This window comes from Rhinatrema bivittatum, chromosome 15, assembly GCF_901001135.1.
Source record: "Rhinatrema bivittatum chromosome 15, aRhiBiv1.1, whole genome shotgun sequence".
In the NCBI taxonomy this organism is placed as follows: Eukaryota; Metazoa; Chordata; class Amphibia; order Gymnophiona; family Rhinatrematidae; genus Rhinatrema; species Rhinatrema bivittatum.
Window position 1 is genome coordinate 77730760 of NC_042629.1, and position 18627 is coordinate 77749386.

Sequence of the window (18627 nt, forward strand, 5' to 3'; positions counted from 1 at the left end):
CGCAGTACCCGAGATTCACCCCATTTACTGGCCAGCTTTTCCCAATTCGCTTCCGAAGAGGAGGGATCCTTTAAAGGGCATCTTTGTGAGATTTGGCTTGGAGGTTGCGTCTGCTGTCCAGTTCCTCAGTCATAGCTGTCTTCTGGCCGCTGCCACTCCTCTGGCCGCGGTATGGATTAGGTCTGAGCCTGTGTCAGCTAAAAAGGCAGTAGGGGGTTCCATAACCGTTCTGGAATTCGCCCCCGAGTCATCCACCTCCCAAGAGAGGAGCAGGCATGAATGAGCTACCAGGGCACAACAAGAAGCAAATTTGTAAGGTCATTGCCATTGCATTGAAGGCTTGTTTAAGGATGGACTCCATCCGTCTATCGTGTGCATCCTTTAAGGCTGCTCCTCCCTCCACTGGGATAGTTGTTCACTTAGAGATGGCATAGACCAGCGCATCTACGTTAGGGAAACACAAATGCTCTATCATTACCGGATCCAGTGGGTACAGAGCTTCTAATGCTCATCCACCTTTAAAACTTGCATCTGGGGCATCCCATTCTAGGTCAGTCATCTCCTGGATGGCTTCCAGTACTGGGAAGTAGCAAGAGGCTTTCTGTAGAGACACCAGGATGGGATTCTGCTTTGGTTCCGTCAGAGTCCACCCACGAACTCCCAGCATCTTCAGGGTTTGGGAAACCAGGGCTGGAAATTTGTCTCTATGGAAAAACCGTAACATGGTCCGATATGGTTCTAAATGAGGGGGGGGATTTCCCCATCTTCCAAGGAATCTGGATCCTCCTCTTTGTCCGTGCCATCCAGGTCTCTGCCGGGGATACCCTTGGTGAGACGAAGCATGCCTCAAGGTCTGCCGACAGGACTGGGAGAGGAAGGGCTTACCGGCTGAGCTTCTGTCTGGACAGGGGCAAGTGAGGTAGCAGACTGCGCCTGTATGAAGTCTTGAAGGCCTTGAAAGAATTCCACCCAAGAGAAGACGGCCGGGTCCATGCCTAGCCCAGGAAGTACTGGGGTAGGTGCCACTAAATTTCCCTGTCCCATAGATGACCCAGATCCGGGGTGCTTCCAGTTAAGGCTGTGGCTGACTCAACCTCTGAATAGGAGCTGGGTTTAGCAAAGTCCAGGAAAGCCAACTCTCCCTGGGCTTCCTCACAGGGCTGACATAAGCAAGAATCCAGGTCAGACTGTGCAGCCCAAATATGACAAGCAGCGCAGACAGCAAGGCACTTATGTTTCTTTGCTGCCAGTGGCAACAGTGACAACGTGTTCAGACGGCTCGCACTTAAAACTTTATATGCATAGATTTTGGGCACCTAAGGGGTCCACAGCAAGGCACATTCACAGACCGTGCGCCCGGCTTTACTTGTATTCTGCGCCTAGTAGTTCATGCACATACGAACACGCTCAGCGTTATGTGCACTGCGTATACCGAAGCTCTATAGTGGGCAATACAGGCACAAGAACGCCTGCAAGACAGTGCCGTCTCCGCCTACCACGTGGTGTGCCAACCAAGCCTAAAGCATGGCCTAGCCCACGGGGAGGACCGCTCAACCTGCCGGGAAGCTCACTTCCCCTTACCCCAACGGGATCGGGAAAGACATTGGTTCAGCACACTGAGCTAGGAGACCAGAGGAAGTGTTATCAAAACCCCTCCAAAGTCTCTGAAGCAGGAAAAATCATCTTCTCTCTTTACTTATCTGGGCTCAGTGCTTTCCCACTGAGTACATAGACAGTCTCTGGCTGCGGCCGTCACAGTCACGCTCGGCTTCCTGCACCTGCTGCCTTTCAGCTGCTTCAGCAGCAAAGTCCACGCCGGTAACCTGATACCAGACAGACCAAGGCAAACCTCTGAGGGATCTCGGAAATCACCTCAGGAATTCTCAACTGGGGGAGGGACCTTTAGGTATCTCCGCAGGAGAGCGGGGCTCAATCTTTTCTCCAACTTAAAAGTAGAATTTCTTCTTCCAAAAGGTACAGCGATCCCATTAGGGAAAGCAGGTCTGCATCTGCTGGAGACGGAGGGATACTGAAGGGCTGAGGTCACTGCAGGGGAGTATCTAAGGTGATGTCAGCTTTGAAACCTGACGCCATCTCCATCTGCTGGCAGGGGAGCATAAACCTATTGGTCCTGAGTCCATCTGGCTACACGCTAGGCAAGGGCTATTTTTAATAAGAAATAAACTGCTGAAAGATGGGAGGTGGCCAGTTCTAGAAACAAATCTTGTTTACAGAACAAGCAGCAGAGGCATTAGCACTGCAATCCTTCCCCTTCCTCGCTCTCTACGCATACTCTGCCCTACCACAGGCAGCACAAGCTTCCCTGACATACACGCTGTCCCACGCTAGAAGAGGCCGTGGCAGTGCAAGCTTCCCTCATTTACATACACAACCCCACCACACGCAGCAGCAGCAGCAGCAGCCGTGGTTCTTGGCACAGACTCTAAGCTTCCTAGCCCTGTTCTCCAACAGCCAACAGGGTGGATGGAAGGAAGGAATAAACTCAAAGGCAGATATATTTAAAGAGACTTTATTTCTTTCAGGATTATAAAAATTAAAATGCTGGAGCCCTCGCAGCATTGGCAGTTTGTTAATGTACAAGGCAGGATGCTGCACATGACTGCATACAGCAGCTGCCCTCACATACCAGGCCTGGGTGCCACAAAATGCAACTCAATTAGCACTGGCTCCAACGTGGCCCCTGGGTCAGGGTCCTTTTCCAATTTACTGATTGTCAGTGGTAAACCTGAAGCCAGTGAGAACACAGATTAGCAGGGGTGAATGGCCTTGGTCTGACACCACTCCAAGGGGGGTTTATTAGGTTCTGGGTGTCTTATTAAAAGAGAATATGTTAGAGGGGCAAAAGACCACTTTCCCATACGTCAAGTCCTCCAGCTAATTCCTGAAAGGCAGAAAACATCACATATACTTCTTAGGAAGGGTTTCATTTTTCAGATATTTTAAATGACAGAACCCCACAAATAGTTTTATGTACGGTGTCAGAGGGCTTGGTATTCTTTAAATCTGAATGGCTAAGTCCCTTTTTCAGAGTGGAGCAAGGCCCATGGGAGTTTCTCTAAGGTTGCTGGATTTCAAGTGCTGAAATTGCATGAAATACCGGATTTCTTATCCATACCGGCCAGGAACCAAGGCTGTAATGCACAAGTGAATGGCAGCCTGTCAAGAGGTTCAGAGTTCAGACCTGCTTGCCCAGGTACTCATGGAGCTTGTGTGGCACAGCTCAAATCATAGGCGAGGTCACGAGCCCATTCCCAGTCTGCTGCACAGGTTCAACCCATACCAGTGCTGACAGGGGAGGGGAGTTTTATGCATCAGAAAATATCCAGACCCTCCCTGATGCACCCACTGTCCCCCAGCACAGCATCAGCTTAACTAAAACATCACCGTGGCAAAGTCCTGGTTGTACCCTTCTAAAGTAAGAAAAAAATCATAAAAGAAGAAGATTCTTAGACCAATATTTGTCTGGTTATATGTTTTTTATGAGTTAAGAATTGTTTCTGTTTTGTCTAGACAGAGCATCAAATAAGGTGGTGTCTGGGGCCAAGGAACACAGAAGCCCAGAATGGAGCAGAGGTCACAGAGCAATGGAGCCAGGACGCACCCTGCCTAGTGCTGGATACCTGCCAGCCCATAAAGAGAAATACACTGCTTTAGCAGGCTGCATGTATAATAAATATTGCTGAAGCACATGTGGTTCTTTTAAGTCATGTCAACACAACGTAACATTCAATACACCAATGAGAAAACAGACAAACATTAATAGCTTTACACAATTATAAAATAAAGTCTATGCCAGAGCCATTAAACCCCATTTCCCGTCAGAAGACCTCGCCCCCCCACAGACAGCAGAAGCTGCTCGGGGATGTCTATCCAGGGACCAGCTTTCAGGTACCTTTTTGGAAAACGCATGAAATTAAAGGTTTCTGTTGGTTACTTAGACATTTGTACTCTCTTTCCAGCTGAGCCGTGCCAGTGACTGTACTACTGGTTCTTCTGTAGGCGGTGCAGTAAAGTCCATGGGGGATCAGGCACACGTGGTACTGCTCCGTATTCTTCCTTCTCCTCTGGACCCTCGTTGCCCCTCTCTCCAGCTCCTGGGGTTTCTTCCTACAGATACTTCTCAAATTACTGCCTTCGATCTTCTGTTTCGGACTTGGAGAAAGCCATCACACCGTCTTCTGCACCTATGGGACACAAACAAACAAACAGGAAACGGTTAATGGCCGGAGTCGAGCATTCTTCCATAGGCACAGGAAATGAGTCACAACGGTTGCACTGGCAGCCAAAAACAAAAAATCAGCCCTTTGCTTTCCCCCCACTCTGAGGTTCCTTCACTTACACATTACTCTGCCAAGGATGGACACGGGGCGCCCAGCATCGCAGGGCTTGGACGAGCCTGAGCACTGTGAAGCTCCACAAGCAGAAATGTTTCAGGGGCCTACAGAGAACGTAAAACAGTGTCTAGCTCACAGCCATCTGATTTTCTACTTTATCTATGAAGTCTCGTTAAATGTGGAATGAAAGCAGAACTAGCAACAAATATAAAATAGTTACATAGTAATGACAGCAGAAAGAGAACAAATGGTTCATCCCATCTGCCCAGCAACTTTCTTATGGTAGTAACCGCCGCTCCCTGCGGGTCACCCCCACGCCTAACGCTAAGGGCAGCGACCGCCGCTCCCTGCGGGTCACCCCCACGCCTAATGCTAAGGGCAGCGACCGCCGCTCCCTGCGGGTCACCCCCACGCCTAACGCTAAGGGCAGCGACCGCCGCTCCCTGTGGGTCACCCCCATGCCTAATGCTAAGGGTAGTAACTGCCGCTCCTTGCAGAGGGGACAGGCTTATACCCTTGCTCAGGTGGGCTTCCTGCAGCTACCACTGAAGCTGTGAATATACTTCCATTGGCAGGTGTAGGCAAATTGCATAGTCCTGAGACAGCGGATTCCAACGTGACAGCAGGAAGCATTGGAGCAGACATGTGTGTCCTCGCCCACTGTACTACCTCCAGGGTTTATGCCATCAGACTGAGGACCTGAAGATAGCTCCACACCTTGGGGCGTATGGTATTCGTCAACCAGCACACTTGATACATTATCTTCCTTAGCCTTGAGGGTGGAAGGAAGACCTTGTCCTGTCTGGTGTCAAATCAGACCCCCAGGTACTCTAAGGACTGGGAGGGCTTGAGACTGCTCTTGTCCATGTTCACAACCCAACCAAGCTCCTGAAGCAGGGACATCACCCTGCAGGTCACCAGGAGGCTCTCCTCTAACAACTTTGCCTGGATCAACCAGTCGACCAAGTAAGAGTGCACCAGGATCCCTTCTTTCCTCATTGCCACTGCCTCGACCACCATAATTTTGGAAAATGTTCTGGGGGGGTTGGCCAAGTTGAAGACCAATGCCCGGAACAGATAATGGTGGCCTAGCACCACAAAGCGTAGGAAACGCTGGTGATCTTGTTGGATTGGAATGTGGAGGTAGGACTCCGAGAGGTCCAGGGAGGTTAAGACCTCCCCCGGTTGTAGGACCATTATGACGGGGCATAGGGTTTCCATGCAGAAATGAATTACTCAGATGACAGTTGATGCTCTTGAGGTCCAGGATGGGGCAAAAGGAACCTCCTTCTTGGCTACGATGAAATAGATGGAACAGCACCCCGAAATTTCCTGGGGCGCAGGTACTGGAATTATATCCCTCAAACTGAGGAGACTTGTCAAGGTAGATTCCACTGCCAGCTTCTTGTGGTGGGAGAGACATGAAGACTTCATGAACATGTCCTGAGGGATGCTACGAAACCCTTGTGCATGTCCTTCTCGTATGATATCCAATATCCATTTGTCAGACATGATCTCGATCCACCGCTGGTAGAAGAGGGATAGTCGACCCCTATCTCCTCGTCCCATCGGTGGGTCGGCAACATTTTATTGTGGAGTTCGGGCTGAACCTGAACCAGCCCCTTTCTTTGGTTGTCGACGCTGAAAGGACTGAGACCTTCCTGAGGACCACGATGTCTGAAATGACGAATTCTTGAAGAGTTGAAAGCGCTGGGAGCCCCTGGACCAACCCCTCATAGGCGAGGGGCGCTGTGGCCTCCTCCTATCTTCCAGTAGCCGAGGGACTGGAGATTCACCCCACTTAATGGCCAGCTTTTCTAGTTCGCTACCGAATAGGAGGGATCCCTTAAAGGGCATCTTTGTAAGGTTTGCCTTAGAGGTTGCATCCACTGACCAATTCCACAGCCTCAGCTGTCTTCTGGCCGTCACCACCGAGGCCACTCCTCTGGCCGAGGTATGGACTAGGTCAGGGCCTGCGACTGCTAAAAAGGCAGCAGCGGGCTCCATAGCCTTCCTTGAAGGCGCTCCAGAGTTAACTGCCTCTCTTGAGAGAAGCAGGCACGAGCACGTCACCAGGGCAAAAAAGGAAGCAATCTGTAGTGCGATTGCTGTCGCAACAAATGCTTGTTTATGATGGACTCCAGCCGCCTATCACGTGCATCTTTTAAGGCCGCTCCTCCCTCCACTAGGATAGTTGTTCATTTCAAAATTGCGCAGATCAGGGCATTCACTTTGGGGAAAAGCAGGCGTTCTCTGGCCGCCAGATCCAGGGGTACAGAGCTTCCAATGCCCAACCTCTTTTAAAGCTGGCTTCCGGGACATCCCATTCCAGGTCAATCAACTCCTGGATGGCTTCCAGCATCGGAAAATAGCAAGAGGCTTTCCGTAGAGACACCAGGATGGGATTCTTCTTTGGTTCCGTCATAGGGTCTTTGTCAGAGACTCCCATAGTCTTCAGAGTCTGGGAAACCTGGGCCGGCAATTCATCTCTATGGAAAAACTGTAACTTGGTCCGATATGGCTCCAAACCTGGAGGGATTTCCCCATCCTTCAATGAATCTGCATCCCCTTCGTTGTGTCTGGGTCCCTGTCATGGATACCCTTGGTGAGGCGAGGCATGTCTTGAGGCCTGCTGACAGGGCTGGGAGAGTGAGGCCTTCCCAGCTGGGGTTCAGTCTGGACAGGGGCAGGAGAGACAGACTGCGTCTGTATGAAGGTTTGAAGGCCTTGAAACAATTCTAACCAAAAAAAGGCCACCGGGCCTATACCTAGCCCAGGAGGAACTGTGGTAGGTGCAGCTGAATTGCCCTCTCCCGAGGTGAACGCAGCCCCGGGGATTACTCAGATTTGGGGTGCTACCGGATAAGATCATGGCTGACCCATCTTCTGAATGGGAGGAACAGGGCTTGGAAAAGTTCTGGGAGTCCAACCCTTCCTGGGCCTCCTCTCAGTGCTGACTCCAGGTCAGACTGTGCAGCCCTAATATGGCAGGCGGCACAAAAAGGGAGCGTCGCTTGTGCTTCTTTGCTGCTAGTTCAGCTGGCTAGCACCTGGGTTCGAGCGCGCACAGATCCGTCCTGATGTGTGTAAGTATATGCACCTCTAAGAGCGAACGTATGCGTGCATTTGTGTGCAAACATGGGCACGCACTTATGCACACAGGTATACACGCACGTATGTGCGACGTTAGGGACACAGAGCAGATCTGCACTGCGAGTATCAACAGTCTATGGGGGACAATGGCAACGACGCACAAAACCACACGCAGGATGGTGCTGCCGGCCTGCCACATGCATGACCACCGAGCCTGATGCGGGGGACCATCGGGAGACCACTTATCCCGCTCAGATGCCCCCTTCCATTGCCCGGACAGGATTGGGAACATCATTGGTACGACGTACCGAGCAAGGAGACCGGAGGAAAGACTTAGCGAAGCCCCTCTGTCTCTGAATCGGAAGGAATCCTACTTACCTGGGCTCAGCGCTTACCGGCTGAGTACAGATTCGGTCTCTGGGTGCGGGGTGAGAGGGCTTTGGCTGTCACTGCTGCACTCGGCTTCCTGCACCCGAGGCCTTTCAGCTGCTTCAGCAGCACAGTCCTTGCCAGGAACCGGCTACCGGACCAAGGCAAACCTCTGAGGGATCTCTGAAATCACCTCAGGAATTCTCAACTGGCGGAGGGACCTTAAGGTATCACCGCAGGACAGCGGGGCTCGAGCTTTCTCCAATTTAAATGTAAAATTTCCTCCGAGTACTACAATCCTGCTAAACACCAATGCTGCTGTAGGGAAAGCATGTCTACATCTGCTAGGAGACGGAGAGATACTCAAGTGCTGAGGTCACTGCAGGGGTGTATGGTAGGGTGACGTCAGCTTTGAAATCTGACTCTGTCTCCATCTGCTGGCAGGGGAGCGTAAACCATTGGTCCCGAGTCCATCTGGCTACTCGCTAGGAAATCTGAAATTTTAAGTATCAGCATTTCTGACTCGGTGGAACATTTGAGGGATATATTTCCCTAAAAGTGGTCCAACACTGCATAAAATATCTAGCAGTGACATTCAGCAGATGGCAGCAGTAAATTCTTCCCTTGGAAAAGCACTATCATGTCGTGGCTGGGCCCAGCCACCACTACTGAAACAGATGCTTTGCCTCGCCAATGCTACTTCTTCCCAGCAGCAAGCTGAGTAAGGTCCAGAAACAATTTCTGAAACTTATTTGGATTTCTAAAACAACGATGTACCTACGGAATGGCCAGGGCAGACTGGGAGTCCCAAAAGTGGATGCATATTATAAGGTAGCGCAGGCGGCATGGGAGACAGAGGGTGAAAGGATGACTTCAAATGCAGCAACACGTTTTGGGGGAACTTCCATGCAATAATGACAAGAGACCGGGGGGGGGGGGGGGGCGCACCTATTTAGATTTGCCCTTGGATTTTAAAGGGGATGCGTAGCCCTACGGCAGCAGGTAATCCCCTCACCAGGGAAACAGTTGCAGTGCGAGGACCCTGCTTCTGCCCATTCAGTACAAAAAGAAATTGCCAGTGGGAACAGCTGGATTGCGTCGATTCGGCCAACCTCTGAACTCTCAAAGCTTTTTAGGTTTTGCAGCTGAGAGGGAGAAATGTGTGCATCTTTGCAGGTTCAGTCTTATATTAAAAGAGAGAGGGAGTAAAGGATGGGCTGCATTTATTACTAAGATGTATAAGGAGATGTGAAGCTTTCATGGACGGACTGGAAAAGTATTCGTCTTGCACAACTGATGAAGAAATCTGCCAAAGTATCAACATTTGCACAATTAGCAGTTTACTTTCACTGGCATTATACCCCCTCCTGTACACTAAAATGGATTATATAAAATTATTTCAGATCAGTGCTGGAGGGCCTGTGGTGATGTGGGAACCATGGCCCATATATGGTGGACTTGTCCAAAAATTGTGTTTTGGGAAAAAAAAAAAGTGTCACCTAATTCTGTACATTATTAAACAAAAGATTACTTGGTAATACATTTAAAACTAATAAGATAAAATATTTGTTTTACTCAATGCATAATTAAGCTCTAGAATTAGTTCTCAGAGGATGTGGTGAAAGCTATTGGTGTAGCTGAGTTTAAAAAAAAAAAAAAAAAAAAGGTTTGGAGACGTTCCTGGAGGAAAAGTCCATTAACCATTATTAAGGTGGAGTTGCAGAAATCCACTGCTTATTCCTGGGATAAACAGCTTGGGATCTCTCTGCCGCTGGGGATCCTGTTGGAAACAGGATACTGGGCTTGATGGATCCTTGCTCTGACCCAGTATGGCAATCTCTTATGTTCTAAACATCAGATGGGCAGAGATCCAGTGGAGGGGATACTGAAATCTATTAGCAAATTAACAGCTCAGATACTTGTTGCAGCACATTGGAAACAGAAGGAACTACCTACCGGGCCTGCTCTATAGAAGAATCTTGGAGGAATATCAGGTGCAGAAAGGACATCTCGCCCTGTGTTCAGGTTTGGACTATTTCAGACCTGGGACTTTCTTGGATAGTTTACATGCTCAAGCAATTAAAACCATTACTTTTACCAAATGATTTCCACCTGATTACACAAACCCTTATCTTGTCTTCACTGGATTATTGCAATGCGCTATACCTTGGTTTACCCCAGTCAACTATTCATTCTCTCCAATTAATTCAAAATGCAACTGCTCGTATGTTATATAATATCCGTCGAAACGAACATATTTCCCCAATTTTACAACAATTACATTGGCTTCCAGTATCATACCGCATAACATACAAAATCCTATCTACCATACACAATTTGATTTACAACAATGACTCAATCTGGCTATGCTCATTACTGCGAATTTACAAACCCTCCAGACAACTACGCTCTTTCGACAAATGTTTATTGGAAATTCCTAATGTAAAATCTGTAAGTCTATCTCTAATCCGTAAACGCGCTTTTTCAGTTGCAGGTCCAACAATATGGAACGCTTTACCTGACTATATCCGACTGACCTCCAACCGTAGAGAATTTAAAAAATCACTGAAAACTTACCTATTTACCCAAGCTTTCAGCTACAATAGTTTGTATAATTTCATGATCTCCAACTAACCTTTTAACAATTGTCTGTATTTTAATTTGTGTATGTTTTTGACTATGTGTAAACCGCCTAGACAGATATATATTTATCCATTGAGCGGTATATAAAAACTTTTAAATAAATAAATAAATAAATAAATAAATAAATAGTTAAGCAATAATTGTGGAGCAGAGGGGAGAACTGACTCATATCAATGGGCTTCAATGTTGGCTTTGATACGTTGGTGAATTTTTGGAAAAAAAACTTTAATAAAAAGAAAATTATAAAAAAAAAGATGCATCCCATCAAGAGAAGAAGATGCAAGGACCATCCTTACTTAGCAGCCCCGGTACCCTAGCATGCAGAGCTCCTAGCAAGCTTTCCTCCTACGTCAGGGACACCACCAGCTGCCCGAGTACTGACCCTGATCGATGGCGTGCTGGGGGAGCTGGCTGAGCTGGCTGTTCACCACACCGGCATACGTGCGCAGAAAGGCTTCCTCGCTGGCTGTCAGCTGCAGTCGTGAAGAGGAGAAATGGTTACAGATTACAGCTCTGCAGCAGCCGCCTCAAACAAGGAATCGCTATACTTGCCCTCACAGACTACAACTGACCCACAGCCTGTGACCCCTGCCCTCACATACTGTCCTTCAGCTATGTCTGTCGCCCACATCCCCTTAGCCTCAGCTCTTAATCTAGCGGAACCACAACCCCATGACTTCAGGTTTCAAACCCTGCACCCGGCTCATGCTCTGTGCTCTCTGTCCCAATTCTTCTGCAAACTCCGTCCCCGAAGCCTAATTGTGAGCACTGCCCTCAGAGCTGCAACTCCACCCTCAACGACCCCTCCTTCACATTTCCACTGCACCCCCCAGCCATAAGCAGACAGAACCTCTTTCTGGGTCTTACATTTGAGCCCATTTTGCGCAGCATGAGCAGGACTCGCACTTTCTGCTGGATGTACATCTCCTCCGGACTCTTCCCAGGGACGCCCTCGCGGTTCATCCCCCTCCCCTGCTCCTGAGAGCCCTGCAGATGGCAGAAGGCAAGGGTCCTGTCAAACGGTGTCAAAGCAAACGTTCAGGCCAATGGCCATGAGCTGGCTGTCAGGGGAGAAAGCTTCTCTACCCAGGAAGCAGAAGGACTAGTAGATTAATTCCTCGCATCAAAAGACACGCCAGAACCAAATGCGCAGAGTAAGCAAATGAAGCAAAGCAAGGGAGGAGGCAGAGAAAGGAGAGAGCACCAACTCCAGACAGAGTGATAGGAGAGGAAGATCCCACAGAGCCCAGAAATCCCAGCCACAGCCAGCAAAAGCGGATCCACTGGCTGACAGGGGCACCTCACCTTGCCCAGAAAGCTGCGGATAAAACCTCAGCTTTATTCCCCCTTTCTACACCAACAGACCAAGTCAGTGCTGAAACCCCAACAGCTGATATCAGGGCATCTGCAGCCCTCTCTCGCCCCCCTCCCCGAGCTCTCTTCAGCAGGCACCCTCCCTCCCTCCACCTCCCACATCTCACCTGCACTCCCCAAGCTCCCTTCCCTCAGCGGGAGAGTTTGGGGGTGTTAATGATGAGTGAGAGTAAACCTTTGCGCCTCCCCTGGTGCTGACGCTCTTCCCTTCCATGCTCAGTTCATGCTTTGTAAGCTGCTTACCTGCTTCTGAAAATCCCAACAGGTCACAACCAGCCACAATCATACAAAGTCCAGGAGCAAATCAGCAGATCCAGCCCCTCCCGAAGAAGCAAGCACCAAATCCAGCGTGTTACCTTCTGCAAAAGACCAAAGGCGAGCATTATTCTAGCCTCTCTTATTATACAAAGCAATAACTTGTGCGCGAGATACTTTTCCTATAGAAAACCACAGAATCTGATGGCAGATAAGGACCCTAAGGCCTGTCCAGGCCCAGCCCAATTTCATATGTGGTTGATGCCTAATTTCCTGCCAGTGTTTATCCTTTCTGGAGCACGTCTCCTCGCTGCGTCACCACTAGGGATCCTCCGTTCCATGCATCCACCCCCCCTTCCATGAAGAAATATTTGAGGTTTGCTCCTCGGAGCCTCATATCATTGATGCTTTGTTCCGGAGCGCACTTTCCTCTGAAAATGATTTCTCTCTCTTCTCTCTAGCATATCCCACTGTTTCTCCTCTCGGATAGACAGATTTAGGTCCTTAAGTCTCAGCTCGTATGGCTTTTGGTGTACATTCTGCACCACTTTCATAGCTTTTCTCCAGAGCACCTGCACCCTGTCTATATCCTTTCAGAGATTCGGCCTCCAGAACCAGATGCAATATTCTCACCAAAGCCCTGAACGCAGACCTTACTGCCTCCAGCCTGGCCTCTGCCTTGCCACAGTGTGTCACTACCTTTCACATATGTATAAAAAATGCACAAGATATATGTGGAATTACATTTTTGGTTATAGTAAATCATTTCATTTTTAGTTACCAGCTTGCTACCAACGGCTATAAACACAGGCCTGGCAAGGGACTCACTGGGCTCCTGCAACTCTCCCCTCTCGCCAGGGCTTATTGGTCATATTCACAGATTCTACTACCCCACAGGCTGCAGGAACAGCATGAGAGAAGAGGGGGGGAGAGAGTGAAAAAGAAAACACCCAGGGACAGTCCAGAAGAGAGGACGTTAAGAGACAGAGCGAACGGATAGTGAAAAGGACAGGGAGCAACAGGATCTTGAATCTGGGTGCTGTCCTCACTCTAGGCGCCAGAGCGTTGCCGCTGCTTCCTAAGTCTAAATCAAACTCTTCTGCCATTGGAGCCAGTGCTGCTACCACAAGGTGAGGAGGGGTAATATCCCCCTCCCCCCGTTGTCATTAGTCCAGCTATGCCTGCAGGTAGGAAGCACCAACAATGCAAGCAGGAAGTGATCCGTCGTGCTGCCGCAAGAACACAGAAACAGCACCCAGCCTGTCCATCCACATCAACTCGGTCAGCTTTGCAATCTCTCAGAGACCCCCTGCTTTCTATCCTCATCTCCTCCATCCCCATGGGGAGACTGTTCCATGCATCTGTTAAAACCATTTCCTTGGATTACTCCTGCATTGATGCAGACACTGTCGTGTGCGCGCCTGCTGGTCTCTTGTTCCTAACACGTGCCTGTCACGTGTGTGGGGTGATGTCACAGCCAGGGTCAGGGATTCAGTGGCTCAGAAGAACACCAGCTGCATAGCGAGAGCGATCCTGCTAAAGCAGTTTCCAGAAAGAACGCCACTGCTCCTGGCACAAACCAGCAAGCAGCAGACACGGGGCTCAGGATCCATGAACAGGGGCTCTGCATCCCTGCTTTATCTTACCCAAGTGAAGGAACAGCACTGTAAGACCCTGCTGATGGACACCAAGCATAGGATGGGATGCTCCAGTGTTTTGCAGCGTATCCAGGTCCTGAAACCTGAAAGCAAGGTGGAAAAATCTTTATTATTCCAGCAGCAATATTCTGCTTAATTCAATATGAGTTGTGTCCTTCAGCACCAGGCAGCTGCAGGCTGTGTCAACTGCGGTCTCCCGAGGGACGCCAGGATGAAGTCCGTAACACTCACCGATCTATTTATAAATCTCACAGACTGAGCGGCAAGAATTCTCTCTTTGCACAAAAGGCCTTCACTCAATCTTGGGTCCTTAAGATCTGAGCTCAGTTTTAGTCTAAACTGTCAGTGTTTGCCAGTAAAGCCAATCACCCAGGGCCCTTAACCCAGGCACGGCCTGACACTACCCTCAGCTCACCCTCTCCCCGCATCAGGATCTGAGACTGTACATCAAAAGATCGCTATATATAACATGCAGGATAGGTGATTGGAAAAAAGAAAACCACACACAGGATGCAGGTGATTTAAATTGGCCTCATGGAAAGCTGAGAGAGATTCTGACATTTTTGACCATCCCAGCATTACTAAGAGTCTCTCCCTCTCCAGTACCAAGCAGAAATCCATGACTGTCATGCCATGAATGTGCTGAGACTGCTGTCTGCCTCCACACAATGTCAGCAAGCCCAGCCCCTTCTGTCCCGGCCGCAGAGACTTTCCCCTTTCCCTAGCGAGCTGTACAGAAACACGATGGCAAAAAAGCACCGGCCTATCCCATCTTCCCATCTATACCCACTGCGCAGCCCTACAATCCCTACCACTGCCTCCAAGAGCCCTGTGCTCCTCCCACCCGACACTGTTTCATGTAAGGAAATATTTCCTAAGATTACTCCTGAGTCTCCCCCCTTTCACTCTCATCCCATGACCCCTCGTTCTAGAGCCTCCTGTGCATGGAAACCTCTGAGATATCTGACTGTCTCTCTCATATCTCCCCTATCTCACCTTTCCTCCAGGGTGTGCAAGTTTAGATCTTTAAGTCTCTCCCCATCTGCTTTAGACTGAAGACCACTGCCCATTTTAGCAGCCTCCCCCCTCTGGACGACTCCATCCTGTTTATATCCTTGTGAAGGTGCAGGCTCCAGAATTGTACTCAGTAATCCCAGTGAGGTCTCAGGGGCAATATCTCCTCCCTTTCTCTGCTGACCAGTCCTCTCCCTATGCAGCCAAGCAGCTTTCTGGCTTTTACCATCACCTTGTCCACCTGTTTGGTTACCTTAAATCGTTAGATACAATCACCCCCGAAATTCTGCTCTTTTGTGCTTAGAAGAATTCACCCCCTATATATTGTTTTGCATTAAATCTTAGCCACCAGAGCCCAGACCAGTCCTCAAGCTTTGCTAAATCTCTCCTCATGGTTTCCACACTTTCCTGGCTGTTCAGCCAGTAACAGAATTTGGGATCATCAGCAAAGAGACAAACCTTTCCCAGATTATCCTTTTGCAATGTCACTTACAAAAATGTTGAAAAGAAGCGGTTGAAGGATCGATCCCTGAGGCTCACCGCTAGTAACAACCCCCTCCTCGGAGGGAACTCCATTTACCACTCAGTCATTTTAGCACCCATACCAACGGTGCTTACTTTTTATAAAAGTGTCCAGTGTGGAAGCGTCTCAGAGGCCTTACTGAGACCCAAGCACGTTACGTCTCGCGCTCTCTCTGGTCACCCAATGAAAGAACTTGATCAGATCCGTCTGACGAGATTCAGCGCTGGTAAAACCGAGCTGCCTCGGATCCTGAAATCCATTGGATTCCTCTGTTTAGCAGCGATTGCATTAGTTTGCTCACCACAGGGGTCAGACTGACCGGCCTGCAGCTCCCAGCCTCCTCCTTAAGAACATAAGAAATTGCCATGCTGGGTCAGACCAAGGGTCCATCAAGCCCAGCATCCTGTTTCCAACAGAGGCCAAACCAGGCCACAAGAACCTGGCAATTATCCAAACACTAAGAAGATCCCATGCTACTGATGCAATCAATAGCAGTGGCTATTCCCTAAGTAAACTTGATTAATAGCAGGTAATGGACTTCTCCTCCAAGAAATTATCCAAACCTTTTTTGAACCCAGCTACACTAACTGCACTAACCACATCCTCTGGCAACAAATTCCAGAGCTTAATTGTGCGTTGAGTGAAATAGAACTTTCTCTGATTAGTCTTAAATGTGCCACATGCTAACTTCATAGAGTGCTCCCTAGTCCTTCTATTATCTGAAAGAGTAAATAACTGATTCACATTTACCTGTTCTAGACCTCCCATGATTTTAAACACCTCTATCATATCCCCCCTCAGCCGTCTCTTCTCCAAGCTGAACAGCCCTAACCTCTTTAGTCTTTCCTCATAGGGGAGCTGTTCCATTCCCCTTATTTTGGTCGCCCTTCTCCAGTACAACTATATATATATTTTTTTTTGAGATGCGGCGACCAGAATTGTACACAGTATTCAAGGTGCGGTCTCACCATGGAGCGATACAGAGGCATTATGACATTTTCCGTTCTATTAACCATTCCCTTCCTAATAATTCCTAACATTCTGTTTGCTTTTTTGACTGCTGCAGCACACTGAGCTGACGATTTTAAAGTATTATCCACTATGATGCCTAGATCTTTTTCCTGGGTGGTAGCTCCTAATATGGAACCTAACATCGTGTAACTACAGCAAGGGTTATTTTTCCCTATATGCAACACCTTGCACTTATCCACATTAAATTTCATCTGCCATTTGGATGCCCAATCTTCCAGCCTCACAAGGTCCTCCTGTAATGTATCACAGTCTGCTTGTGATACAAAATTATTCAAAATTGTTGAATCATCTGCAAATTTGATAACCTCACTCGTCGTATTCCTTTCCAAAACATTTAGGTGTCCTTATATATAGGAACATAGTAATAACAGCAGAAAAGGACCAAATCCAGTCTGCCCAGCAAGCTTCCAATGGTAGTGTCTGTCACTCGGTGCAGGTTACCCCTATGTTTCTTTTATAGGTAGCAACTACCGCTCTGTGCAGTTATATCCAGATCTGATAAGGGCAGTAATATTTACAATCAAAACCAGTAATTGTCAAACTGCTAAATATTTTTACTAAGAGAGGAGTCTTTTTGAAAATTCAAACAGTAGTGCTTGAATGTGCTCTATGTTTGGATGTGGCTGTAGAAGCATTCCTGTGCTTTGTCCCTTAGGTCTCCTTTTGGTTTTGCCCAATGCTCTTCTACTTCCCCTAAATTTTCGCATCCAGCTAGTGACTCCTTCAGCACCTGCACTGTAATACAGCTGATTGTCCACTACAACACCAGAAAAGGGTCTATTTGTGAGACTCCTCAGTACACAACCTATGTTATAGGGCAATGCAGAGATGTTGGAATGAGAACTGGGTCAATGGCAACATGATCTGATCTGGTGGGGGCTGAGCCTTTAAACCAGGAACATAGCAAACAGCAGAGAAATAGTGCATGCAAATATCAGTTCTTGTCTCCACCGTCTCTCTGCCAGCTTCTGAATGCCCCAGAGAAGGAAAGCTCCTTTCTGCCACATCCAATGCCAGGGGTAGGAAAGGAGGAATCCACAGCCGGGTAAAGGGAAGCAGCAGCTGATGGCATCACAATGCCACTAGTAACGGAAGAGACCCTCCAGTCTGCAGGAGAAGAGAGCTCTACCACTGTAAAGACACTGATTAATTACAGACTGTAGAAACTTAGCCTCAAAGAAAGCAAGCTTTGTTCGACTTCTCTCTCTGGTAGTTCTAATTTCTGGGAATTCGCTGCTTGATTTCCGATGTAACAGGGCTTGTAGGGGTGTGAAGCCGTGAGGTATATCCACTCCAGCATACTGCCTACCAGAAATGTATCACACAGCACTATAACTGTCTTCAAGTCTGCTAGAAACCCAACCCAAACTGTTCACAAGTCTCCAAATTAGTTAGCAATATTTCCTAAGTAAGGATCGGCATCAGCTGTTAACATTTTTGGACAAGACACATGGCAAGCTGGTGCGTTGTTCAAAGCAGTTGCACCATCTAAGCTGAGTTGTTCTCCAGGAGTCCCAGAATGATCAGTGAATACCGATGCAGAAAAGTGCACAGAGGGCGGGCAGGCAGAGTCTCTTCCCTTATATTCAAGATCTTCACCAATTTCCTGAAAGAAACCTCTCACCAATTTCTAAGCAGTACAGGCAGCAACCACCACGACTCAAGTCCTTTTAGAGCTGTGGTTGAACTTTAGCAGATGCCTCACCAGCAGCTTTCGTGGTGACTGCTGGAGGGTTGCACAGAACCTGCTGGTGGCAATAGTGAAGGAACCAAAGCCTGGACGCCAGCTAGGGAAGGAATTATTAGGTGAAGAGCAGCTCGGACTGACGGGAGCTTCTGGAAAGCTGCTGCAGGCTGAGGGACCCGCGCCTCCGGGAAAACGCCTTGCCTGAAGGTGGGGGGGAGAGCAGCTCCGGGGATGCTGGAGGCCGGGGCCTGCCGCCGGGGCTCGCCTCCTTTGTTTCCCGACCCCAGCGCCGAGGGCGGGGGCGGCTGCAGACCCTGCTCCGCGTGCTCCCTCCCGCTGCAGCCCTTACCTGGCGTGGCCGTGGGCGGTGGCGGCTCGGGCGCGAGCTCCGGGATCCCTCCGTCTGCGAGCGGGGCGGCGGCGGCGGCCGGGGGCGGAGCTCAGGCGGGAGAGGGCCGCCGCGCCCATTGGTTGGCCCTGCGCAGGGGCCCGCCCCGGAAAGGGAGGGGGCATACGTGCACTGCTGGCCAGGACGCCTGCCCTGTGCTATATCCGACACAGCGTTGCCAACCTCGCTTATTTACCGCCAGATTGGGCTTCTTTGTGTAGTCATTCGCGGGTTGC

General features: G+C 49.1%; 1 protein-coding gene across 4 annotated transcripts; it reads right to left on the reverse strand.

Moving 5' to 3' along the window:
• Nucleotides 1-2514: 2514 nt before the first annotated feature.
• On the reverse strand, nt 2515-18627 carry CTNNBIP1 (catenin beta interacting protein 1). Of its 4 annotated transcripts, none has more exons than XM_029579283.1 (5): nt 18353-18511; nt 12078-12193; nt 11328-11447; nt 10843-10933; nt 2515-4205 (listed from the first exon to the last, which is right to left on the reverse strand). In XM_029579283.1, the coding sequence occupies exons 3-5, from the start codon at nt 11421-11423 to the stop codon at nt 4147-4149; spliced, it is 246 nt and encodes an 81-aa protein (XP_029435143.1). In that variant the 5' UTR covers nt 11424-11447; nt 12078-12193; nt 18353-18511; the 3' UTR covers nt 2515-4146. The 4 variants fall into 4 exon arrangements, with proteins under 4 accessions (XP_029435143.1, XP_029435146.1, XP_029435145.1 ...); XM_029579286.1 differs by having other exon boundaries at nt 11328-11472; XM_029579285.1 differs by lacking the exon at nt 18353-18511 and adding an exon at nt 18022-18267.

Bases quoted from the DNA above. Each gene is read 5' to 3' on its own strand.
- CTNNBIP1 (XM_029579282.1), bottom strand. From the start codon at position 18,516: ATGCCCCCTCCCTTTCCGGGGCGGGCCCCTGCGCAGGGCCAACCAATG. The intron at 13,831-18,352 runs GTAAGGGCTGCA...CCTTGCTTTCAG, and splicing joins ACCGCCCACGGCCACGCCAG to GTTTCAGGACCTGGATACGC. The intron at 12,194-13,735 runs GTAAGATAAAGC...GGTCTTTTGCAG, and splicing joins AGTGCTGTTCCTTCACTTGG to AAGGTAACACGCTGGATTTG.